Source organism: Tursiops truncatus, chromosome 19 (assembly GCF_011762595.2).
Source record: "Tursiops truncatus isolate mTurTru1 chromosome 19, mTurTru1.mat.Y, whole genome shotgun sequence".
NCBI lineage: Eukaryota > Metazoa > Chordata > Mammalia > Artiodactyla > Delphinidae > Tursiops > Tursiops truncatus.
Window position 1 is genome coordinate 12,755,378 of NC_047052.1, and position 24,658 is coordinate 12,780,035.

Here is a 24,658-nt window from a genome sequence, read left to right on the forward strand (position 1 = left end):
GTAGCCCCCGCTCGCCACAGCTAGGGAGAGCCCACGTGCAGCAACAAAGACCCAACAAAGCCAAAACTTAACTAATTAACTAATTAATTAATTTAAAAAGAATGGAAACAGGAAGAGAGCTAAGAGGCCATCCCTGTTGTCCAGATGACAAAAAGAGGTGGCCTGGACTGGGAGGCCATTGGGACAGAAAGAAGTAGATAGAAATTGGAAATGTCTTGCTGAGGGATTAAACATTGGGAGTGAGGGAAGAGAGGAGTTGAAAGTGACCTCAAGGTTTTGACCTGAGCAATTAGGTGGTTTGATTTGTGGAATGATGAATACTGGGGTGGGGGTCCATGGTTTGGGATGGGGCAATTAAAGTTCACTAGGACCCCATCAGGTTTGAGATGCCCAGGAAACACCCAGGTAGAGATTTCAAATAGTAGCTGAATATATGAGTCCAGAAATCTGGTGTCCAATATGGTAGCCACGAGGCACATGTGGCAATTTAATTTTAAATTAAATAAATAAAAATTCAGTTCCTCAGTCACACTGGCTAGATTTCAAGCGCTCAGTAGACATATGTGGCTAGTGACTACTATATTGGACAGGACAGATCTAGAACATTCCCATTGTTGCAGAAAGTTCTCTTGGGCAAAAAAGCGTTGGTCTGAGCTGTGGCCCAGAGTCACAAGGCATTTCTCTCTAGGATAGTGGCACCCTAATCTGGACACCAGAAAGCTGGTGTCCCTGCATCCTTCTCAAATGGCTCCTTCTTGCTCTCTCTCTACATGATCACACCATATCGTGTATTCAGTGATGTCCCTGACATGTGGCCATGTCAGAGAGGCACTGGCCACCCAGAAGGACAAGTTGCCTTGAGGCTGATCAAGGACGTCATCCCCTGGGGCTGAGCATCATTAGAGTGATGAGTATAAACACCTGAGCATAAAACGTGGCGTGTAGGCTATTACTCATGAGGCGGTACCAGTTCTAGGGCTCACTGTGTAGACTTGGCTAGTTTGAGAAATGTGCAGTGGATTTGGAAATTGTCAGGATAAATGAGGGTGGAAAAGAAGACAGGTTTAGAGTTCAACAGTCTTATGTTCTTGAACTCACTGTGTCACTGGAGGGAAGCCAGTCAACCTCTTGAACATCAACATCCTCAGCTACGAATGGGAGAAGATTCCATGCCTGAGCAAGGGAGAGGGGGAAATTGCTTGAATAAGTAAAAAGAAGTAGTGGGTATAAGACAGGTTGTTTTTTGTTGTTGTTTTTATTGTTTTGTTTACAAAACAGTTCAGTGGCTTTTATTGTTTCTGGCAATATAATCATTTGCCATTTTGTAAACAAAGAGAACAACGGTATTTTTCTTTCTTAAGTTATTAGATTACAAAAGGCACATTTAGGAATCTTGTCTCTGGAATAGAGATATATGAGGTTATTTGTAAATCAATGGTCTTGTTTCTCCTTTACTAAAACAGCAAAATAGTATTTTGAGATTCATCCTTACAGACGGAGTGTTACATCTGACATTGGTTGTTTTATAGAAGTTGGGTCAGTCAGGAGATAATATATTTTAGATGGCTTAAGTGTGTCTTCCCTGTGGATAGCACATTCTGTAAGCCCACCCGAGGTGCCTTGAGGTCTAAGACTTGAGAGAGCACAGTCTAGAAATGTCCCGTGGAATCTGCAAAAGGCTAAACCTTGAGGAGCTCATTTGCTGCAGTTGCTAATGCTGCTTATCAGAGGTGAAGCTCTGGTCCCACCCATCCTACCACTGCAGGCGAGGCGGGGTTTTGTAAGGCAGGACCAAGGAAGTGAGCCTCAGAGAGCTCCCCTGGTCCCCCCCGACCATGCCCAGGTCAACCTCCCCAGCACAGGCTCCCAGATGGAGTTTTCCCCTCGGGCTGTTCCAAATCCCCGAGTTCGGCTTTCATTGGGAAAAAAACTGTGTCCACTTGACTCTTGGTGACTTCCTGGAAATGGTGCCCTCGTCTAAGGTTAGAGGCTAGAGCAGAAGAGATCTGCCTGGATACGGATGTTCCATGGCAGGACTTGGTAGAGAATCCAGTTAGTAGCCTGAAAACTTGTGGGGTGCTCGGGCGAGCTGTGAGTGGTAATTTACTATTTTCAATCCACTGGCCCCCTTTTCTGATGTCTTGGAATGCCCACCTATGCTGGCTCCTGCTTCTGGTGACAAGGTTGCTGGTGATGTCATCCAAGGGGGCTCATTTCACGAGTAAGAGCAATGCTGGGTCCACAGCAAACTGACATCAGGGACCCAGGAGGCTGGGAATGTCTTGTCTACATCTCCACGTCTTCTGAGAGAGAGGTGTGGGGCACACCTCAGGTACAGGTTTCCTATTGCTGCTCATTTTCTCTTTTCCTTTCATCTTCCTACCATGAACACAGGGAGAGTGGCTGGCAGAGCTAGCTGCCTTGCAGTGACTGGGCGAGTGGGACGTGGGTGTACTTTGGGAGTTCTGTGGCTTGTCACTTGCTAGGCATGGATTGTGTTTTGGTTTGGGTTTTGTGCACGTCAGGGGTTTATTTTAAGTTGTTTTCAGGCGTGGATAGGCCACAGGACCTGGCTGGTCCTGGCTTCTGATTTGGACCTCATCACACAGCAGCTTCCTGGAGACAGAAGCAGGCAGGTCCTGCCGCCTTCATTTTCGCCCCATGTTTCTGGCTGCAGAAAACAACCAGCTCCAGGGAGGCTGCTCCCTGGGGGGCCCGGGGGTGGGCTTGTTAACACTGGCTTCTCCCCAAGGAAGCCTCTTGGTGCGGTTACGGTCCTCCTCCTTCCAGGACCTGCCTGGGCCATGTGCAACCCAGGTATCCTGAGACACGTGGGCCTCTGGGCCTCCGTGGGAGGGGAGCAGCTGGACACAGGGCCTGGGGCACCCTCTCATTTCAGAAGAAGGGTTTTCAGGCCGAACCCAGGCCATGGGATAAAAGGCCATCTGTCTGTCCCTTGGTGCCCAGCCCTGGCTTTCCCAAACAACATTCCTTTATGCCGGCTCCCCCGCCTCCTGCAGCCCCCGCCCCGCTGCACACAGCCTCCTTTCACTGCCTCTGCGGTCGGCTTGTTTGTTTGCCATGCAGAGGGCAGGCTTTTTGTTGTTCTCTTTTCTCTCCCCCTCATGCACCATCCAAGCACACCCTCTCTGGGGACGGTCTGGGGCACTAGAGAGGGGCTTGGGGGCTCAGGGCAGGGGCTTGGACATCCCAGTGAGTCCTCTCAGAGGGGATAGACGAGGACGCGGGAAGGACCTCGGCGGGGACAGCCCTGGAAGTGGATTCCTGGCTGGCTCTCCCAGCAACTGTTTGCAAGTCCTTGAATCAGTGACTTGGTCCCTCTCTGCCTCCGTTTCCCTCATCCAGGGAACATGTCCTCAGGGAGAATTGTGTTGATCCCGATGAGATGTTGGCCACACGTGCAGGTGGTAATGGCACTCACCATGGAGGTGGTGCAGCTGTCCCAGAAGCCTCGTGGCTGGGTGGGGGGTGGGGACCACCAAGTAGGCCAAGGTTTGCACTAAAGGGGGTCACGGTGCACCGGACCTCCCCCCACCCCAGTTCAGCCTGCCTCCCCAGCACAGTGCTTCCAGGTGCTGGGGAGTGACTTCCCAGGCCCCGAAGAAGGGGAGCAAGGCCACCCCTGGCTGCTTGACGAGGAACGGTGGGCTGGGGAGGGAGGTATAGTAAATCACCTACATACGAACGAGTTCCGTTCCAAGTGCACGTTCGTAAGTCCAATTTGTTCATGAGTCCAACAAAGTTAGGTAGGTACCCAACTAACACAATTGGCTATATAGTATTTACTGTAATAGGTTTATAATACTTTTCAAACAGATAATACATAAAAAACAAACACAAAAAATAAAGACAACATTTTTAATCTTACAGTACAGTCCCTTGAAAAGTACAGTAGTACAGCACAACAGCTGGCATACAGGGGCTGGCATCGAGGGAACAGGCAAGAAGAGTTACTGACTGGAGGAGGGAGAGGAGGTGGGAGATGGTAGAGCTGAAGGATCGCCAGCAACAGGAGACAGAGGGCAAGCTGCAATTTCACTCACGCCTAACGTTGACGGAACACACGTTTGCATCTTTGAAAGTTCGCAACTTGAAGGTTTGTATGTAGGGGACTTGCTGTACTCGAATGCCTACCCCTCCCAGCGCCGTCTGTGTGGGCTGCCACCAAGGGCCTGGCAGGAAGGCTGTGCTGATTGCAAGACCCTGGTTTCTGCCACCTCCTCAGATCTTGTCTCCACATCTCCTTGGACGCCTCCATCATTTGTTCTCATTCCTGGTTGGATTCCTTCTCCTTCTGTGGCCCTGAGGCAAACCCAGGAGAAACTAGTTCAGCTTGGATTCATTTGCTATTGCTGACATAACCAAGTCCCACACCCTGGGTGGCTTGGGCAACAGAAATTTACGTGTCCCAGTTCTGAAGGCTAGGTGTTCTGAAGTTCTGAAGGAGACCAAGGTGTGGCAGGCTTGGTTCCTAGCGAGGGCTGTGGGAGAGACTCTGTCCCAGGCCTCTCCCTAGCTCCTGGTACTTTGTTGGTAATCTCTGGCGGTTTGGCCCTTGCAGATGCTTCACCCTGATCTCTGCCTCTTCACATGGTGTTCTCAGTGTGTGTGTCTGTTTCCAAATTTCACCTCTTTATAGGGGCACCAGCCACATTGGATTAGGGCCCACCCTAATCACTTCACTTTAACTAATCACACCTGCAGTGACCCTAGTTCCAAATAAGGTCATGTTCTGATGGACTTGGGGTTAGGACATCAACATAGGAATTTAGAGGTGGGGTGGGCATGCGGAGGATCGAATCAGCCCTCCCTGGAGGGAACATCCTTGGTGCACAGCTGCGTCTCTGCTGCGATTCCCTCACCCTCACGGATTTGTCTCCCTTCCAGACACCATGAGGGGGAAGAGCGCCAGTAAAAGTCCGCATCCACCACCCACTTCTGCTTCCAGACACCCTGCCTCCTCTCGGCTAGCCTAGAGGGAGAAAGAGGCCCGGGTTGCCCTTCGTTGAGCCTTGCTGGGGCTCTGGTCCTCTCAGTGCTGCCCACCTGTCACCAACCCACTCAGGGCATTGGTACAGCTGGGTGGGTGCACGTGGGCTCCCCGTGGATTCCCTGTTGTGGGAACAGGAGGACAAAACCCTTGCTCTTGCCCATCCACGCCCATCCTTCTCTGAGGCTGTCCCGGGGGCAGGAGGGCTGCAGCTCACCCAGGCTTTTCAAAGTGGCGGGCTAAGGGCTGTGTTTGTATTCAGGCTGTGTTTGGCCCACATCGTGTGTTTGTTTTAAACATGCGTCAGATTTTGAAATCTGGAGATTTCACAGAGAAATCTAGTTTTCCAGTTTTTCTTAGAAGTCGGAAGGTCTGACAACACTGGGCCCCATCCTCACCTGACCTGAACCTCAGTCGGGGCTGCCCCCTTTCAACGGGGTGTGACCCCCTCCAGTTTGCTGCAGTCCCCTCCATTCCCCACAGCCTCCCCCATGCCAAGACCCCACGACAATGACCACAGGTTACTGCACGTGTTGCATTTCTTTTTTTCTCTGTACTGCTGTCTGTAGCAAAAGGGCTCCTCATGTTTTTGCTTGTCTTTTGTTTCTTGGTGCCTCGTGTTTTAAGAAAAAGGAGAGTGAGCATCTTTCCTCATGGAAGTAAAGAATATTCCTATGTATTTAGCCAAAAATAAATAAATAAAAATAAAATTAAAAAAAAAAAGTTCACAGAGACTTCCCTGGTGGCTCAGTGGTTAAGAATCCACCTGCCAATGCAGGGGACACGGGTTCAATCCTTGGTCCGGGAAGATCCCACATGCCGCAGAGCAACTAAGCCCGTGAGCCACAACTACTGAGCCTGTGAACCACAACTCCTGAAGCTTGTGCACCTAGAGCCTGTGCTCCGCAACAAGAGAAGCCACCACAATGAGAAGCCCGCGCACCGCAACAGAGAGTAGCTCCCTCTCACCACAACTAGAGAAAGCCCATGCGCAGCAACGAAGACCCAACACAGCCAAAAATAAATAAATAATTTTTTTTAAAGTTAATTAAAAAAAAAAAAAAGAATATTCCTATGTGTTTAGTCCGCAAACGAAATGAGCCTGTATTATGAACCACACTCTGCCTGCTTCATTCATTGAAGGCACCTGCCCACCTTCTGAGGACAGAGCAAGAACTCAGGGTGCCTTTGCCAGAGAGAAGCACTTCTTGTTCCAAGAGGAAGATCCTCAGGTCACAAAGCAAGTTAATGAGGGAGGCTGGTCTAGAACTTTGTCTCTTCATTAAAGCTGAATCTGCAGTGTCTGGAATAGATGGTCGGACCCGGATTCTTCCCCCGAGGGCTGCCTCCCTGAGAGACAGGCATGTTGGGGGAACTGGCTGGAAGCTCAGCAAGCTGGCAGGGGACAACTCCTGGGTCCTCTGTGAGTTCGGGTCCGAGGGCATTGAACTCAGTGTGAGAGAGGAGGCGGCGGCCGAGGGAGCCCAGGAGAGGGGGCGGTGGTGTCAGCAGGACCATCTCCGTGAGACAAGAGCAGTGGCTTGGGCTGACCTGAGAGGACATCATGATTCATTAGCAGCCGGGAACTGGCACTATAGTGGGAGAAAATAGGGCTGGTGCTGCTGTTTCATGGGCTTCTTTCCCTGCAGCCTTGGACTGTGGCTGGGAGGATCTAAGGAGATCAAAATGCCCTCCTCACCTCCTGCCCCATATTGCCCAGCATGTCCAGTGGTTCCCAGCTCAGGGTGGGCAGTGCCCGCCTACCTAGTCTCCTTAGCAGGGCACATTGACCTTCTCCCCTCAAGTAGGCATCCTGCCTGCCTGGGCCCCCAGACCCTAAACAGGCCACCATCTACTCAAATATACCATTCAGCACGTATTCAGGTGCTGACCCCGTGCCAGCTGCCAGGAGCAGAGCAGTGAGCAAAGCATCAGGGTCTCTACCCTCATGGAGCTTGCATTCTGGCTTGGGAGGCAATCACAGGGAAATGCATAGGAAAGCAAGATGCTTTCAGCCCCTGAACTATCGATACTTTGCTAGGCTCACCAGCTTCTCCCAAACAGCCTTGGGGCCTGACCATAAATGTGCTTCTAGCCAGGTCTCCTGCCTGCCTTCCCAGGATGGAAAGGTCGGCAGGGCTCAAGAGGAGGGGTGGGTCTTCAGCTCCATCCTTGCTCCCCTGGGACAATCTTGTGTCCCTCGGGTAGACCCTCTAGGAAAGCTGTCATCTGACACAGGTGGGTTGGACACCGCATGTCAAGCCACATCCATCAACACTTGGGCTGATTATTCTTGTGAAAGCCATTGTGAGTCTGACTACAGAATTACTCACTTCCCTTCCCCAAAGTCTGTAGCTAATGCAATCTGAAGGCAGGACCCAGAACAATTTCCAAAACCTGGAAAAGAGCACATGTATTCTTCACTTGCCGCTGCTTTTTGGTTTTCAAAGGTTTTTGGTTTTCAGGCTTGCTTCCAGGATCAGGAGAGTCTTTTAAATAATGCATAGTGGAAGTTTCCAAGAAACTTTTTTTAAAAAGTCTTTTAAGAGTCTGAGTTGTACCCTAGTCCCTAGGAATGACCTTTACATACTTCTGATTCATAGATGGTGTTTGCCCATGGAATTCAAGCGTGAGCCTGGCTCAACCATAAAATAAACACGAGGCAGGGAAGTCTGGAAACCATGGCTCAGATCAGTGTGTGTGGTGTGGCGGCTCCCAGCAGGACTCGCTTCCTGGAACACCCGCCCTCTGCCCTGGTTCGGATGGGAGCAGCCCCCGAGTGGGAATGGGAGACCTTTTGAAAACTCACAACTAGACCCTAGAAAAAGAGTCAATAAAAGACGCACTAGAGGACACTTCCTTGTACCTGAGGGCATTTCTGCTCCTGGCAGCGCCCATGTGCTGCTTGCTCCGGTTCTCCTTGAAATCTCCTCCCGTATTGGAGCTGTGTACAATCTTGTGGTTAATAAACCTGGGCTCCTGCCATGGAGGGCTGTGGTCCCGATGAGGCCACCCAGAAAGCACCTTGGTTCTATTGTCAGTCTGCGATCTATTGGCCAAAAGCCTGTCACCCACGACATGACTGCCTGGTGGTTCCAGGACCCTCAAGTTGTGATTAGCTGGGGTTGCAGGAGGACAGGAGGAAACAGCCCCATCCGTCTTCCTCTCCTTTCCCCACCCTCCATGGCAGCGCACGGCCCGTGCCAGCCTTCAGACAGGAGCTGGTGCAGGTTTCAAGGGCAGCATCTTGGGAGAGTCCCTGACTGCTCAGGGCTGGGGAAGCAAGCTGGTGAGCCCGGTGCTGGGCAGGAGCTGCTCCCCTTCCTCCTGGCTCTCAGGAAAGAGGCAGAGAGCCACGGGGATCCTCCCTCCATTTCCCTCATTCCACCCGGAATATTTCCAGCTGAACGACAACAACAACAACAAAAAACCCTTGAAAGTTCTGTTTTCATTTTCAGCCAACATCTCTCTGTGAAACTGGATTTTTAGTAATTTGTTAAGAAACCTTGGAACTGGAACAAAGAGCATTTGACCTACTTCCTGTTACACAGAGACTAGAGACCCACACCGACCACCATGAACCAAGAAAACAATGATGTACAATTAATTCTCACAAAACAAAATTTTAGGTTGTAATTTCTTCTGCATTAATAAATATTTTTAAATGGAACCTTTTTTTTTTTTTAATCCCCTTGTAAATTTGCCAAATGCCCTTCCTTGGGAAGAACTGCCTTTTATTCTGCAAGCATGTGTTTCCTACCTATTTCTTTCATTTATGAAATGCTGCTGCTAATTTTAAAAATATTTTTTAATATATGTTTTTCATGTATTTATTTTATTTACTCTTTTTTTTTTGGCTGCATTGGGTCTTTGTTGCTGCGCACGGGCTTTCTCTAGTTGAGGCGAGCGGGGGCTACCCTTCATTGCGGTGCGTGGGCTTCTCATTGCGGTGGCTTCTCTTATTGCAGTTGCAGAGCACGGGCTACAGGCACGCGGGCTTCAGCAGTTGTGGCGCATGGGCTCAGTAGTTGTGGCTCACGGGCTCTAGAGCACAGGCTCGGTAGTTGTGGCGCACGGGTTTAGTTGCTCCGCGGCACGTGGGATCTCCCCAGACCAGTGCTCAAACCTGTGTCCACTGCATTGGCAGGCAGATTCCCAACCACTGCGCCACCAAGGAAGCCCCTTTTTTAATATCTTTATTTGGCAAAATAAGATGCTGGTAATTTCATGTCAGACTAATGTACTTTCAGTTCTGCTCATGCCTATCCTGTGGACTACCCTTGGCCAAAGGGCACTGAGAATATATGGCCCAGATTATTGGACTTTGACCCTTGTGTCTGGGCACCACCCCACCCAGCCCAGGTGGCATTCTAAGATGGTGTGTTCAGTGTCCTGGGCGACCTCTCTCTTCCAAGCAGATGTGCTCACCCCCCATTCTTTATATATTTCCAAGGAGCATGAGCCTGGCAGAGTTTCAGGGCTCCACCCTGAATAACACAGTCAGGATCCCCTGAGGTTCCTGCCACATCTCAGGGGTCTGGAGTGTCAGGGGATCGTGGCTATGTTGCAAAGAGCGAACACTGAAACATGATCCACTTGAGAAGTATGAGTGGAGATGTAATATTTTCAAGAGCCCACCCTAGGTAACTTGAAGAGAGGAAACAGTAGTTTCCTGGCCTGTTAGAATCTATTGTTCGTCCACCATTGGACAAACAAGATCATGGCCGGAACATGCAAAAACAATAAGAGGAAGGAAATTGTAAATACCAACTGAGGCAGTGGGACACATGGAAAGTGTGACTTATTTTTAAGTTGGAAAATGAAGAGCTCATTTCTGGCTAGAATGGTTAGGGAAGAAGTACATGGTTGTCAAGAGAATATTCTGGAGGCCAACTGCGGCTCTACCCCTCATTAGCTGTGGGGCTCCTTCATGCCTTGTCCCTCCCATCCGTCAAGTGGGAATAATAATCATGCTGCTTCATATGGTTGTTATGCAGATGAAAGGGCTGGGCACATGGTAGGCCTTCATGAATATTAACCGTTGTCATCATGCTAGATAGGATGACATATGAGGAGAAAAACGCGAGGCATGTTGAGAAAATGGCAAGTCGTCCCTACCAGTGAGAGGGAAAAATTAGGCTTAATTCAAAGGCGTGACAGGAGAAGAGCTTGGAAATACAGGGGAAAGACGTTAAATACAAGGAAGTCAAGGATAAGCCGACCTACAGAGGAGGATAGCGTGTTCCCTCCTAGGAAAGTGGTCAGAGGGTCAGACTATAATGTCAGCTGTTGGAAACGTACTCCCGGAGCAAGGAGCAGGACCAGTGTTAGAGAGACGTTGCGGAGTCTTCTGAGCTGATGTGTGATTGGCACGTTGCAGATGTTCAAACACCTATGTCTGTGGATGAGTGGGTGACAGCAGTGGGTGTGGATCAGATCCTTGTAGGAGGGAGGAATTAAGGGAAGAGGCAGGGGACCATGGTGATACTTCACTGAGACCACCAGCCCCTGAAGAGGAGGCGGATGTGGAACCAGGGCTTCTGTCCCCGCAAACTCCCCTCGATGATCCCATTTCTTAGGGTTTCTTTGGTTTCCACCGCCTTCTGCCCTCCTGTCCATCACTACTCCGGGCATCCCAGCCTTCATCACAGTGGGTCTGCAGGTCCAGCTCGCCTCCTGGGCCACACAAGCTCTCCACACCACGCCAGCAGCAGCAGTCCATGAAAAAAGCTTCAGGTGGCTATAAGCTAAGTGAATGAGCCGCATAAGATGGAGGTCAAAGTGCTAATGGGAGCTCAGTTCCCATGGCCTGAAATAGGATGTTCCACGTGGGGGAGGCATGAGCCCTGCTGGGTTCTGGCCTGGTCCCATCACACCCACCTTGGAAGAGGAGCCGGAACCAATCATTATGCTTAGAGACCCTGTTATGTCCTGAGAGGGTCTTGTGGAAAAGCAGATGGCAGTGGTCCTCATGTATGTAGAAGCTGCCAGGCGAAGAAGAACCTGTACAGTCCTGGAGGGGAAGAGCCAGGAGTGGTCCCTGGAAACTGAGGCAGCCAGCTGAGCAGAAGGGAGACTTTCCTAAGGACTCGAGCTCTCAGAAAACAGCCCAGCCTTAAGTGACCAGAAGCACAGGCTGGATAGATGAGGGCTCTGTGCCCAGTGCTGAAAAGTGATGACCATTTCTTCTGCTTCCAGTTGTTGTTTGATGCACGTGCCCCAAACAGGTCTGTGTCTGCCACTCAGGGATGTCTGAAAAGTGTAGCGCAGACAAAAACATCAAATGCTAATTTGAGTGATAACCCCTTCCCTGCTTGGGATGGGTGGACCCCAAGACAAGCCTTGTGTGGAGAGAGATGCATGGAGTTGTAGTGAATGAGAGGGGTTGGAGGTGCAGAGAAGGATTAGATCACCCTACTTAAGAAAGGACTTGGGGTGAACGGGAGAAAAGAACTACCCAGGAGGGAGGGAGAACCAATAGGTCCATGATTGGAGGCGCTCGGAGGTATTTTAAGGGTAGAACAGAATTAGAAGGGACAAGATTCTTATATGACATTTATTTTTGATACTTAGGGAGTTTCCTTGTATGAAATACTATAAAATCCACTCCATCCTCAAGAGGTCATCAGAGATGCTTTTGAGAAGAATTCAGGTATTAGCATGGTGACAAAGACTAAAAATACTGAGATACCCAGACCAAGACAGGACCATGAAAGCCCGCTTTTACTTGGGTTACATATGGGTTTTCCCAGAAACTGACAGCGTCACTGTCACCATCAAGTTCTCTTCATTCATTTGGAAGCAAAAAATGTAAGAATCGTAGCAACAGAAACCCCAACTGGCTGCTCAAACACTCTTCTTGGGTTCTTGCCAATATCCAGGTTCCAAGGGCCCCTTCTCCATGGCCACCACAGCTTCCTTTAGTCACAGGGACGCAGAGGACACCCCCCCACCATTGGTAAGCGCTCTCCCCACCTTCCTGGAGGGAAGCCTGCATTTTACCTACGTGCCGGCCTGCCCTCTCTGGCCTCGCCCCACATGACGTCAGGGCCAGCTGGAGCCATGTGATTTTCCCAGTACATTCCATTTCCTTCTGCCTTTGCCTCTTTGCTCCGTCCATTTGACCTTGAGCCCATCTGGGTTCTCCTCTGCCAGTCCCGCCCCACGTGTGGCCGCTGACCCACACCTGGGAGTTCCTGGAGGGACGGCTCCCTCACGCTCTGCTGCCTTTCTTTCTTGTGGGCGTGTGGACCTAGCTGCCCAGCCTGTGGCCCACGAGCTCTGTAGAATTACCAGGAAGAGAGGCAGGTGATGTAGTCATTGGGCGTGACCCAGTGAGCCTGCCAGGTCCCCTGGGTGCCACCCTGTGACTCTTTACCTGACACCTGTCAGGGGCCTGAGGAAAGGCTGGCAGGGATCTCCTGGGCCAGGGCATTCCCACTCACTGCTCTCATTTCCCTCCAGTCTCCCTGCCAGCTTCTATCCTCCCCCAGATCTTTTGCCTCTTGTTTTTATGGGTATTATTTTCTCTTTCAGAGAGAAGAAAAGAGCAGAGAATAAGACCACCCACATCAGTGTCTACCCTTTTTCAAGTGCACTTGGTGCCCTTGATTTCCGCCCACCCTGCCCTGCCATGGTGCTCCCACCACTCCTGACTGCCTCATCGTGGGGCAGTTGGGGGTTCTCTTCCTTCGCCCACTGTGGGTAATCCCCTTGTGTCTCCTCTCCCCAGGGTTCTGTGGAGAATGGGGCTGTGACCTCTGCAAGCACTCAGAAGACAGACCCTGCGATGGAGCCGAAGCTCAAAGCAGTGGACTGGGACAAGGTAGTGGGCACAAGACTGGGTGGGGTGATGGTCGGGGCTCCCAGGGCCGAGGACAGGGTGCGTGGAGCCACAGGCTATGGTTATTCATGACGTTTGCCCAGGGAAGATGAGAACCGAGGAGCAGGTGCCCACAGCTCACAAGCACGACCTGGGGCAGCAAACCTGGACTGAGGTTATGGTGGGTCTGGGGAAATGACACACGAGATCTGTGCAGAACCAGGCTCCAAGGGCCCCAGAGGGAGGTCTCCCACAGGGACCCCTGCAGCTGAGAAGGGCACGATGACAGGGTCAGGAGGCCTAGACGCGCCCAGCTTGGCCAGTGCACAAGGCAGAGCTGCCCCAGGTGCCGGCGACCACTCGCAGGAGTGGCCGGCACGGGAGCCTGCGGAGGCCGGCAGGGAAAGGGCTGCAGCCTTCTGTAGCATGTGGCTGCGGAGCCTGATGACAGACCTCTCTTGGTGCTGGGAGACCAGCATCTTGCTGTGATTAGGCACACCCATTTTCTGGCTAGGGAAGTGCTAGAGGAGCTGGGTAGTCACAGGTGGCAGTGGAGTCAAGAGGAGGGAGGGGTAGCATTGCCTGGGGGTTCTGGAGAGAACCAGACCTGGGTGTCATTTCCCTCCAACCTGGGTCATAGGACTTTCTCAATGTCATGTCGCCATTTCCTCCTGTAATAGACATAAGTGTGTATGTCTATAAATGTCCCCAACCTGTGCTGGACACTGGGAACAAGAGACCAACAGGACAGGCCATTGCTTTCAGGGAGCTCACAATCTGGTGCGGAGGGCAGATCTCCCCCCAGACATGTTATTACAACATGGGGAGATGCGAGAACCACACCCAAGGGACACAGGTGACCAGAGGAGGCCCCCACTGATTGTTTGCTGGGCCCCTTTTGCCAGGACTCCTGAGGCCCTGACCCCAGGAACTCAGAGATGGCATCTGTCACGTGGGAATCGCCTCTGCCTCTGGGGAAGCCCATCAGCCCAGGGCTAAGATGCCTTCGGGTGCTTCACTAAAGAGGCCGGGACAAGTGGTCCTGTGCTCCATCCCCTTCAAGCAGGCCTGTGACCGAAAGGGAAATTGAAGGCCGTCAAGGGGAAAGGCTTGCATAGGCCACGCAGTATGTTCCCAGAGGGCTCACTGGACCTGGTCTCCTGACCTTGACGCCGGACTCAGCCACGATTGCTCATTGCCCAGGCCAGGGGCACAGGTTGAGGGTCTCAGTACAAACGGCTGACTTCTCTGGAAACTTTGGGGACCTGGGCTTGTTCTGCACGAGGGCAGGATGGAGGGGGAGACAGCCAGCTTGAATGGGACAAGGATCCTGGAAGCTGGTGGAGTCAGGACCTCGACTTGAAAAAGGAGGAGCTGTGGTGGGAGACGAGGAAGGTGTGGGGATGAGGGTAGGACCAGAGAGTGAGCTGCAGCATGTCGAGCTCTGGGCTCAGCGGCCAGTGGACGGTGCTGAAAGGACCACATGAAGAGGGGTCCTTGGGGCCAGCATGTGTGGGCTTGGTTTAGGGGTTGAAGGTTGGAAAGAAAATACTCTACAGAGGGCTGAGCAGGCCTGGGGTGGGGAGGCAAGAAAGAATCATCCTAGAAGGGAGGGGACTGTCACATGAGCCTGGCTGGGGACTGGCAGATCACTGCTCAGGGGAGGGGTCCTCCCAGTTTCCCTGGGCTGCCCTGGGCACAAGACAGACGGATCAAGTCCCCCAGGCCTGTTCCACCATCCACCCCGCCCCTACCCAAGGGGAAGAGAGACCTCCCCTCCCCCTCCTCCCCGGGCCCTGCCCAGGCTCCTCTCCAGCACATCCTGGTCATACCTGACTCACCTTCCCCGCCTCTGTCATTCTCTCTCTCTCACACACTCTCTCTTCCTCCTCTCCCTCTTCCTTTGTCCCTGGGCTGAGAGAGAGGGGCAAGGGCTGGCTCAAGAGGCGGTGTGGAGACCCACTGGGAGCAATGGGGGGGTCAGCTTCATGCCTCCCCCAGGCCCTGAGAAGACCCAGCTCGAGGAACTCACTTCCCAGGGAGAGCGGACAGTGCTTTCCTTGCTTTTTTCTCCTTTTTTATTCATCTACCGCGTGGTCAGTCCCAGCCCCTTTGCGGGGAGACGAGAGGCTGGGAGACCCCCCATCTGTTTCTGACCCAGGCCAGGGTCTGGACCTTGAGGAGCTCTAGAGAAAGGCCAAGAGGCAGCAGCTTTGTCTCAGCTGGGGTTCCCGGGCCTGGGGTGGACTTGCCAAAGGTAACCCTTCATGTTTTGCATTCACGGGAAGCCCCTCTAGGTGCTGCTAAGGAAGGGAGTCTTGGTTACCATGGCCCAGCCTCCCTGGTCCTAGAAGCTGGGGGACAGAGTCAGCCTTGCTGGAAAGAGGGAGGGAAACTGGGATGGGGGTGCTGGGGCAGAGAGTGGAGGGCGGAGAGTTCTGAAAAGACAGGAGAAAAGGCCAGGAAGCAAGCCCGGGGGGCCCTGCCCTGCTTAGAGGTGCAGTATCATCTGACTCTCGAGCTCTGCATGGGATTTTATTGGAACAATTTCTGAATCATACCTTGCATCACCTCTTGGGCAGGACCCAAGTTTCCTTGTGGGACAAGAAACCAAGTTGTATCTCCTTACCCCACACTACGCCCTACATGTCTCTCCCTGTTTCCTGGAACCCAGCCAGCTCGGGAGCTACCCCAGTAGAGGTAGACAGAGCGCCCACTCCTCCTGGCTTCTGGGCACACCGGTTCCATTTGTCCCACGACCTCTTTTGCTCCTTCACTGTGTCCTTGGCAGGCTTCCCATTAGGGGGCCAGGGTCCTGGGAACCACATTGAACTAGTGTGATTTGAGGGGTTTGCAGATCCCCCTGGACAGCTAACGGGACAGTTAACGGGAGTTAACACTGGATTAACTCTTCGTTCATTGAGCTCTTACCCAGTGCCAAACACAGGATAAGAGCTTTAGGCTAAGCACTTTAATGATACTATCTTTTATCAACAACACAAGGTGATAATGATCCTGATTTAACTAATGAGGAAGTTCTTCAGCCCAAGGTCAAAGTCACTCTGCTGGTTAGCGTAGGGGATCACAGCTGAGCCCCCTGCCCTGCCCCCTCCATGTGTCCTGGAGCCCTTCCACCCTGGTGGCTGGCCAAGAATAAGACCTTGCGGCCTGTGACTGGGAGGCCGGGGGGGTGGCAGAAGGCAGGGAGGAGGCCGAGCAGGTACTCAGGGAGGTGTCTTCAAAACTTGGCACCTCCTCTCTGCATCCTGCTTCCATCAGGCTCCTGGAGGCCGCCAACAGGTGTCACAGAGCAAACTGCAGCTCCCCAACCTCCCTGCCCCTACACACACACACACACACACACACACACACACGCACGCACGCACGCACACACACACACACACACCCCTTGGCATCAGGGGCTGCCTGGCAAAGATGTTGATTTTGCCCAGTGAGTTTTACCCTTTCACGACCCTCACATAAGTCACTGAGAACCTGGGCAAGTAACACCTGGATCGGAACCAGCGCCCCTCGGGCAGCCGCCCCTGGGACAGGGCCGACCTCGACACCATGGGTGCTGGCTTCCTTCCCAGGACTCTGCCCCCCAGTCACCTGGGGCCCCCTTGAGCCTCCCTTCTCCCTTTGGCCCGCCCCAGAGTAGGGGTGTGGAGGGTCTGGCTGCAGAGGGATCCACAGGGGGTCCCCAGGATTGTCCTCCTGGCCCAGAGCCTCTCAAGTTTCCTCCCTGCTCGTCCCCTTGCCCGGAGGTCTGGGCCCCTCTTCTAAAGAGCTCAGCTATGCTCAAAAAATACCCCTCGGGGAGACACCAGGCAGGCTGGCTGGGGGGCAGGAGGTGCCACTGGTTGACCACAGGCAGTTGCGGCCTGTTTTTCCATCAAGAAGAAGGAGGAAATTATTCCTGCCCTGTATTGTGTGGGGTGTCGGAAAGTGAGCTGCCAGTGAAAGACCACCCCGCCTGGCCTTGGGCTGGGCACCCGGGGCACAGCATGCCATCCTTCCTCTCTCCCTGGGCCTCGGCCCACTCGACCCCCCGCTCCCTGTCACTCTCACCCCCTGGACCTCCGCAGCGGGGAGCACGAGGCCACCCCCTCTGGGTACGGGAAGGTTATAGGGCACGGGCAGGGGAGGCAGAACACGCCCCTGTGGACTTGAGCTTGTCCAGCTGGGAGCCCCCACTTAGACCTCAGGGAATAGGCCTGCACTCACCCCTGCAAGGCCACCAAGAGCCGCGGCACTAGACACCCCCGCTGGACCCCTCACAGACTCTGTGCCAGAGAACCCACTGCCGTGGGGGTCCTGAGCCGGCTGAGAGCGGCCTCCCGGCCTCGTGGTTAGGACCTCGGGCTCCGGAGCTGGGCGGCTGAGGTGCCGCATGTGTAGCTGAGCATCTAGCCTAAGTCTCCTCATCTGTCAAATGAGCTCATCAGAGGCCCCAACTTCCAAAATTCCAGCTTCCAAGAATATTGGACCTGAAGTCTGAGCCCAGGGGCCTGTTACAAGGATGCAGAAACAGTGGCTGGAATTCTCGTCCTTCCCGGGCACCGTCCCCCGCCCCGCCCCTGCTCCTGCTGGTTGGAAGCCCCTCCCCCACCTCCCTGGCCCAGAAAGCTGCCCTAGAGCTGTGAGCTCTGGGGTTTGGGTACACATTTCTTTCAACAATCGCCTCAGCTCACAGCTGCGGTGGTGGGAGGAGCTGCTGACAGAGAGCAGCTGCCCCCTCTCCCCACGTTTGCCCCTCGCCCTGTCTGGGGATGAGCAGATTCCCACTCCTGAGCTGGGGCTGCCCCTGGGAAGAGTTATGTGCCACCTGGCCCCTGTGCTGCCCAGGAGGAGGGGCCTCTGGAGAACGGGTGGGGCGAGAAAAGAGGCCCTCTCCCCACCCTGGCAGCGCCCTTCCACCCACCCTCTGGGCAGCAGGCTGCCCTTTTCCCCCGCTGGCCCTGCTGCAGCTGCATTCCTGGCATAGCCCGGGGAGACTCCCTCCCCCTACCTCCGGTTAGGGCAGGGACAGAGCTGCATGGGGGAGGGGAATGGGACACCAGGTGCTTGGGCCAAACTCACCCCGACTTACACGACTTACACGTGTGCTCCCTGGGACTTGGCCTGTTGCTCTGGGTCTTTGAGTTCACTCGAGCCCGCCCCCCGCCCCCCCACCCTCAACAAGTGCACTCAAGAGCAGTTTCTGGACATATCCTCACCCTCATCCATGCAGTCTGGCTTTAGCTGGGTGACCCTGAGTGAATCACTTGCCCTCTCTGAGCATTAGGTTCCACAGCTGTAAAAGGAGGATTTGCTATCGTGAGGGTAGCAACGGAAACCCCCAGATGCCTGGGAACTGGAGGCGTGATCAGTGGGCTGTTCCCCCCTCCTTCCCCCACCCAGCTTCCTTCCGAGGTCCGCAGACCTTTGCTGACGCCTTCCCTGTCTCCCCTGAGCCTTAGGAAGTAGGGGTGGGAGAGGGCCAGGAGCAGGCACCAGCTCTGGAGGAAGAGAGCCGTTTATGTGGGAGGGTTAAGGGGCCAAGGGGTCCCGGCCAGGTAGAATAGGAAGTGAAATTTATCCTGAGTCCCTTCCTACCTCATTGGATCCGAGCCATCATCTCTTGCCATCCCCCCTTCTCAGACAGTTGCCATGTTGGAAATGACCAGCAAGCGAGAGGTGTTGAATTAGCACCCACCTGAGACTTTCTCATCAGTGAGCACAACTGGAAGAGAATTGAGAAGAGACACCCTGTGTGTGCATGTACTGTCTGAATCAGGGTGGAGCCCATGGTGAATGTCCCAGCTCCTGGGAGATTGTGTGGAGGATGTTACGAGCTTGGGGGAGGCGGGAAGGGAGGCTCCTACTACAGGACCAACCAGCCTTATCTGAAGAGTCACCTGACCCCTCCTGGCCTCAGTGTCCTCCTTCTCAAAGTGGGGAGGAAGTCAGCCAAGCTGCATTTCTACACTTAATGTGGAAGGGTAGCTTTACTGCCCCTGGCATAGCAGGACTGCCAGCGGGGAGAGTACAGGTGTCAGCCTTTGAGGACTGAGGGGGATGTTTGCAGACAGGAAAGTGAGCCTTCTTGGGATTCCTCCGCCGTGGTCCTTCATCCCCCAGGGTGAAGTGGCCCTTCCTGGGCACCAGTGAGGGCTACCTTGCAGAAATGCACGGGGGGCTAGACACAGAGCCCAGGTTCCAGGCCCTCCAAGGCCAGCCAGCCAAGTCAGAGGACCCTTGGGACCAACTCAAGACAGCAAGTCCGCCCTTTGTACAGTGGCCAGTGCCCACTGGTCTAGCCAGGGAGGAATCCAAGTCATGTCCAAAGATCCAGTGGGCAACAGGCCATCAAATGAGAGACGCTTGTGTCTGGGAGGAGAGGCTGGCTCTGTTTCCATCATGCCTGTAAACAAGCAGCTCTCCGGCCATCTGACTCCAGCTTCTCCATACATTCTCTGTCCGTCTGTTCTGTTCCCTTCGCAACAGGGTGTTAGATTCAGGCTGGAATCCCTGCTTGCTGCTAGACCTAGACGTTTCCTCCTGGGTCTCAACTGAATCAAGCTTATGAATCCCATGCTGTTTTCTGTTCGCTTTACAAAATAAGGGCAAAACGGATCAACAGAAAAAATTTTCCCAAACCACTGCTTGGCTGACAGAGAGGCCTGCCTGTTCACGTACCTGTGCCACAACTGGAAACATTTCTTGTCTGAGGTAGCTGAGTCTGAATTAAGTGTCGTGTGTAACATGCAAAAGTGGAAAATGTAAAAACCAGGGCTTTCGCTTGAGATAGATGGTGATAAGCTATGGATGCATATTATCATCCTTTGAACAGCAACTAAGAAATATACAAAAACGCATAGCTAAAGTGCCAACAGAGCAGATAATATAGAATATTTTAAATTCTTGATCAACACAAACAAGTCAAGAAGGGAAGAACAGAGGAGACAAACAGAAAGCAAATAGCAAGACAACATTAAATGTAAATGGACTGAATACTCCAATTAAAAGGCAGAGAGTGTCTGACTAGATCGAAAAGCAAGACCCAACTATACACTGTCTGCAAGAGATGCACTTTAAATTTAAAGGCGTGTGCAAGGTGAAATTAAAAAAGGGTGGGGAAAGAAAGACCATGCAAACACCAAGTATAAGGAAGCCTTGCTAAAATCAGACAAAGTGGACTTCAGGACAAGGAGTATTACCAGGGACTATTTCCCAATAATAAAGGGGCCAATTCATCAAAAATGTCTTCACTGGGCAGCCTTGGGCATGTTACTCACCTTCAATTTCCTCATCTGCAAACGACAACAATAAAAGTACCCACCTAGTTATGGGTACAGTGAGGATCACAGGACTTAACTCACGTCAGGTGTTTAGAAACATGCTTGGCACATAACCAGTGCTCTGTGACTGTTAGCCCTCAGTTCCTGACACCACGTCCCTGTCACCCCCAGTGGCCGCCGAATGCCCTGCATTGGACGTTCATTGACACCCACTGAGTACCAGACGCTGGGCACGTGGCGCCCTCTCTCCTATTGTGGGTGGTGGGTCCAGGCACACCCGGCTTTACAGACGAGAGAGCCGAGAGGCTCTGAGAGGTAAAGGCACTTGCCCAGGATCCCACAGCTGATAAAAGGCAGAGTCAGGCTTGTAAGGTGGTCACCTGACTCCAAGGTCATTTTTCTTTACTGATTTTGGTCTAGATTAATCTTCAATACACGGACTCATCAAAAATCTTCAAGGGCTTCTGAAGCCTCCAAACTTTTTTGACCTTGCATCCCTATTAACTAAACGTTTTGAGCACATTCTCCATTATATGTCCATTTAAATTATCTACAAATTATTTGTGCGAGCTAATGTACTCTTGTATTATGTACATTAGAAAACATTCAAATATGGTTTATATATGAAAGAAATATATCAAAAAGAGTCTCTAATATTTTCTCCTCACCTCTGGGGATCAGCCTGTGAGTATCCCTGGGGTACACATACATCCCTACCTTGGAGACAGCCAGCCTGGAAGATGAAGTGACAACTCCTGGGCCTGATACTGGGTGTCCTGTCATCTAAAGCCCTCAGAAGATCTCTTTCTACTGCCCCACAGACCAATGTCAAGGAATCAAATGGGCCACAATCATTCTCAACTCCACATCTATGCCCATACTCCCTCCCCACCTCCTTTCCCTTCTCCCCCTTCCCAAGTATTCCATATTGTATGAGCTCAACCCAAATCCTAGGTTCTGTGGCAAAGCCCTCCTCTCCTACCCTAGACCCGGGCATTTGTACCAATCATTCTGCCTCCCAACCTCAGCCTGCCTGCATCACCATTAAATTTTCTTGCCTGGCATGTCTCACCTTGCTGAGTACTTTATGTGGGTACCATTATTATTACTTCCATTTCATAGCTAGGTAAACTGGGGCTCAGAGAGGTCAAGTAATTTCCCCAAGGTCACACAGTAAGTGATAGAGCCTGTCTCTAGAGTCTGAACTGTGCTTCAGCACTAAGCTATGTGAAGCAAAGATGGTCTCTTACATTGTTGTTTATTCTTCCCAGCAACTAACATAGAAATATAGATATATGTCAAGCAAAGTGCTGAACGAATGATTGTTTGAATGGGTGAATGAATGAATTACACAGGCCACCACTAAGAAGAAAGCCCTTGGACTTCTCTGGTGGGGCAGTGGTTAAGAATCCACCTGCCCGTGCAGGAGACATGGATTCGAGCCCTGGTCCGGGATGATCCCACATGCCACAGAGCAACTGAGCCTGTGCGCCACAACTACTGAGCCTGCGCTCTAGAGCCCGCATGCCACAACTGCTGAGCCCGTGTGCCACAACTACTGAAGCCCACGTGCCTAGAGCCCATACTCTGCAACAAGAGAAGCCACTGCAATGAGAAGCCCATGCACCACAATGAAGAGTAGCCCCTCCTCGCAGCAACTAGAGAAAGCCTGCGCACAGCAACGAAGACCCAATGCAGCCAAAAATAAATAAATAAAAATACATAAATAAATTAAAGAAAAAAAAGAAAAGAATCTGCCTGCCAATGCAGGGAACATGGGTTCGATCCCTGGTCTGAGAAGATCCCACATGCCTCGAGGCAACTAAGCCCATGCGCCACCAACTACTGAGTACACACTCTAGAGCCTGTGAGCTGCAACCACTGAGCCCACACACCACAACTACTGAAGCCCTCGTGCTCTGGGGCCTGCGTGCTGCAACTACTGAAGCCCATGCCCCTAGAGCCTGTGCTCCACAACAAGAGAAGCCACTGCAATGAGAAGCCCACACACTGCAATGAAGAATAGCTCCCACTCACCGCAACTAGAGAAAAGCCTGTGCACATCAACGAAGACCCAGTGCAGCCACACAAAAAAAGAAGAAAGCCCTTGTTGGAGGAGAAAGGGCCTACTTGATTCCTAGTACAGAATGTATTGGCTCCAATACCTAAAGAATCCTGGTTAAGACTTCAAGCTTCATGCGTGGCTGAATCTAGGCACTCAAATGTCATCACCAGGATTCAGTGTCTCCAGCTCCGGGCTTGGGCATCCTCTGTGTTGACTTCATCCTCAGGCAGCCTTCACTGGCAACTCCAGGGTCATGCCCTGCCAACCTAGCAATCCCAGCAAGAGGAGAGGGCTGTCCGATGGCTCATTGCACCAACCTAGGCCATGGGCCTATCCTGGATCCCATTTCTGTGGCCCTCGGGTTGGGATGAACAGTTAGTCCCCAAGCACTGGAGCAGGAGGGTTGGTAGCTCCATACAGACCACATATGCTGTGGTGGGGCTGGGGAGTAGGATGCTGTAACCAGGAGATGGGAGAACGAATGTGCACAGGTGTGAATTTCAAGTGTCCACTTGACTTTATCTCTTGCAGGACCTGGTAGACTGGCAGAAGCCCCTACTGTGGCAGGTAGGCCACTTGGGAGAGAAGTATGATGAGTGGGTCCACCAGCCGGTGACCAGGCCCATCCGCCTCTTCCACTCAGATCTCGTCGAGGCCCTCAGCAAGACTGTCTGGTGAGCCCTGCTCTCGGACCATGGTGGGCTATCCCTCTCTCCTGATGGTGCCAATCAGATGCAAAGGGGAAGGGTCAAATGGATCCCTCCCTGGAGCCCAGAGCTGTACTGTAAGCTCTTGGCAATAGTGGAACATGCCATAGGCATAATCCATTCGTATGCATGATTTTGTCCACTGAGTGACAATCCAACATGTAGCCAGAAACCACTTTGAATGTCACTCCTGTTCTATTCCAGACTCCTGTGAGGGGTTTCTAGCCTTCCCTGCCCATGGCAGACTATTTTGCCTGCAATTAGCCCCTCTGCCACAAGAGGTCAGCACCCATCTAGCTGCACTGTTAGCCAGAAGGACTTTTTTTTTTTTTCCTGCCAGTAATTCATCTCAGAGACTGAGACAGACTCACAGCTTCTCTCCTCCTCCCCTCCCCATCCCCCACATCAGTGTCCCCTGGACCGCAAGTCTCCATATGCTTTGTGCACATGCTTTGGTATCATCTCATCCCCCTCTAGTTGAGAGGTGTGTCTCTAGGGAAGTTGGACCCTCTCGAGCTTCTGTGCATGTATATCTCTCACCCTGACGACCTTCCTGCAGGTACAGCGTCCCTATCATCTGGGTTCCCCTGATGCTGTATCTCAGTTGGTCCTACTACCGAACCCTCGCCCAGGGCAATGTCCGACTCTTCACGTCCTTCACCACAGGTAATGTTGGGTCCTTCCTCAATTGCTCCCGTGGATCCTGAAGGCTGGAGACCTTGGTGCTCTCCCTGGTTCTGAGTTTCTGAGAACATAGAACCCTAAACCATATCACAAAGATTTTAAAATGAGGTCTATCTGTAGAAATATTCTTCCAAAAGAAATGTCAGACCTCCCCACCCTCCACAAAATGAGTTTTAAAAAACAACCAGCCACACATTAGCAGGCACTAAATGAAATCATTTCATCAAGTGCTGTAACAATAAAGATGGGGTTTCTCACTGAGTCTAAGAATAGAAAAAGTGTGACCTGGGATTGTTTGTCAGGAAACTAAATGAAGTCATTTCACCAGGTGGCACAGCAGAGAGCTGAACTTGGAATGGTTCACGAACAGAACACAGATTAGAGCCTGGGAGAGAAGGATCCCAGAGTGTCCTAGAATGTCCCCCAGGGCAAAGGCCCGGCGGCAGAAGCCCTGACTCAGAGTAGCAACCCACTAACCTCTACTGAGCACTTATCACATGCCTGGTGCTTTCCAGGGACCATCTCATTTAACCCTCCCAACAGCCCCACAAGAAAGGTACACCCCTTTAGAGATAAGGAAATGGAACCTCAGGAAGTCAAGTGAGCAATTCAGGGTCACGTGGCTGGGATGTAGATGCTAGGTGCCACCCAGGTGGGCAGGGGACAGAGAGAAGGGCTGACATGGGGTGACTTCCAAAGAGCCTGTGAGGCTGAGTCTCCCAGGGCAGCCACAGGTTTGGGCCTCTTCTGCCAGCCTGCCTCCCAAGTTCATCACCTACCTTTGGTCTCCAGGTAATCTGTCACCTGCCCAGGTAATCTGTCCGTCCTGGCAGAACCTGCCTTGGGGAAGTGCTTGCCTATGGCAAATGGCTCAGACAGAGGCCGGGTAGGGGGACAGGTGGGAGAGGGGTGCTGGGAATAGCTCAGGTGGGCTTTCCTCTCCTGATCACATGTCATGTTCCCAACTATGAGCCTCTGAACCCCTGTCGCTGCCAGACAGAGGCTCCTTCTCTCCACACTCTGAGGCTCTCTCCTGCCTGCCTCGCCCAGGAGCAGAAGTTGAGGGCTGAATGGTTTAGATGAGAG

The 24,658-nt window shown here is 52.4% G+C and overlaps 1 protein-coding gene across 2 annotated transcripts in view; it reads left to right on the forward strand.

Annotated features, from left to right (window-relative positions):
- Nucleotides 1-24,658, forward strand: part of FA2H (fatty acid 2-hydroxylase) — a 50,932-nt gene that overhangs the window by 16,598 nt on the left and 9,676 nt on the right. The window contains exons 2-5 of one of the 2 annotated variants that reach the window (XM_073796812.1): nt 3,892-4,117; nt 12,744-12,836; nt 22,713-22,855; nt 23,448-23,554. In XM_073796812.1, the coding sequence (XP_073652913.1) occupies nt 4,004-4,117; nt 12,744-12,836; nt 22,713-22,855; nt 23,448-23,554 (457 nt within the window). In that variant the 5' untranslated portion in view covers nt 3,892-4,003. The remainder of the gene's footprint in view (nt 1-3,891; nt 4,118-12,743; nt 12,837-22,712; nt 22,856-23,447; nt 23,555-24,658) is intronic. The other variant, XM_033844667.2, reaches the window with a different exon arrangement.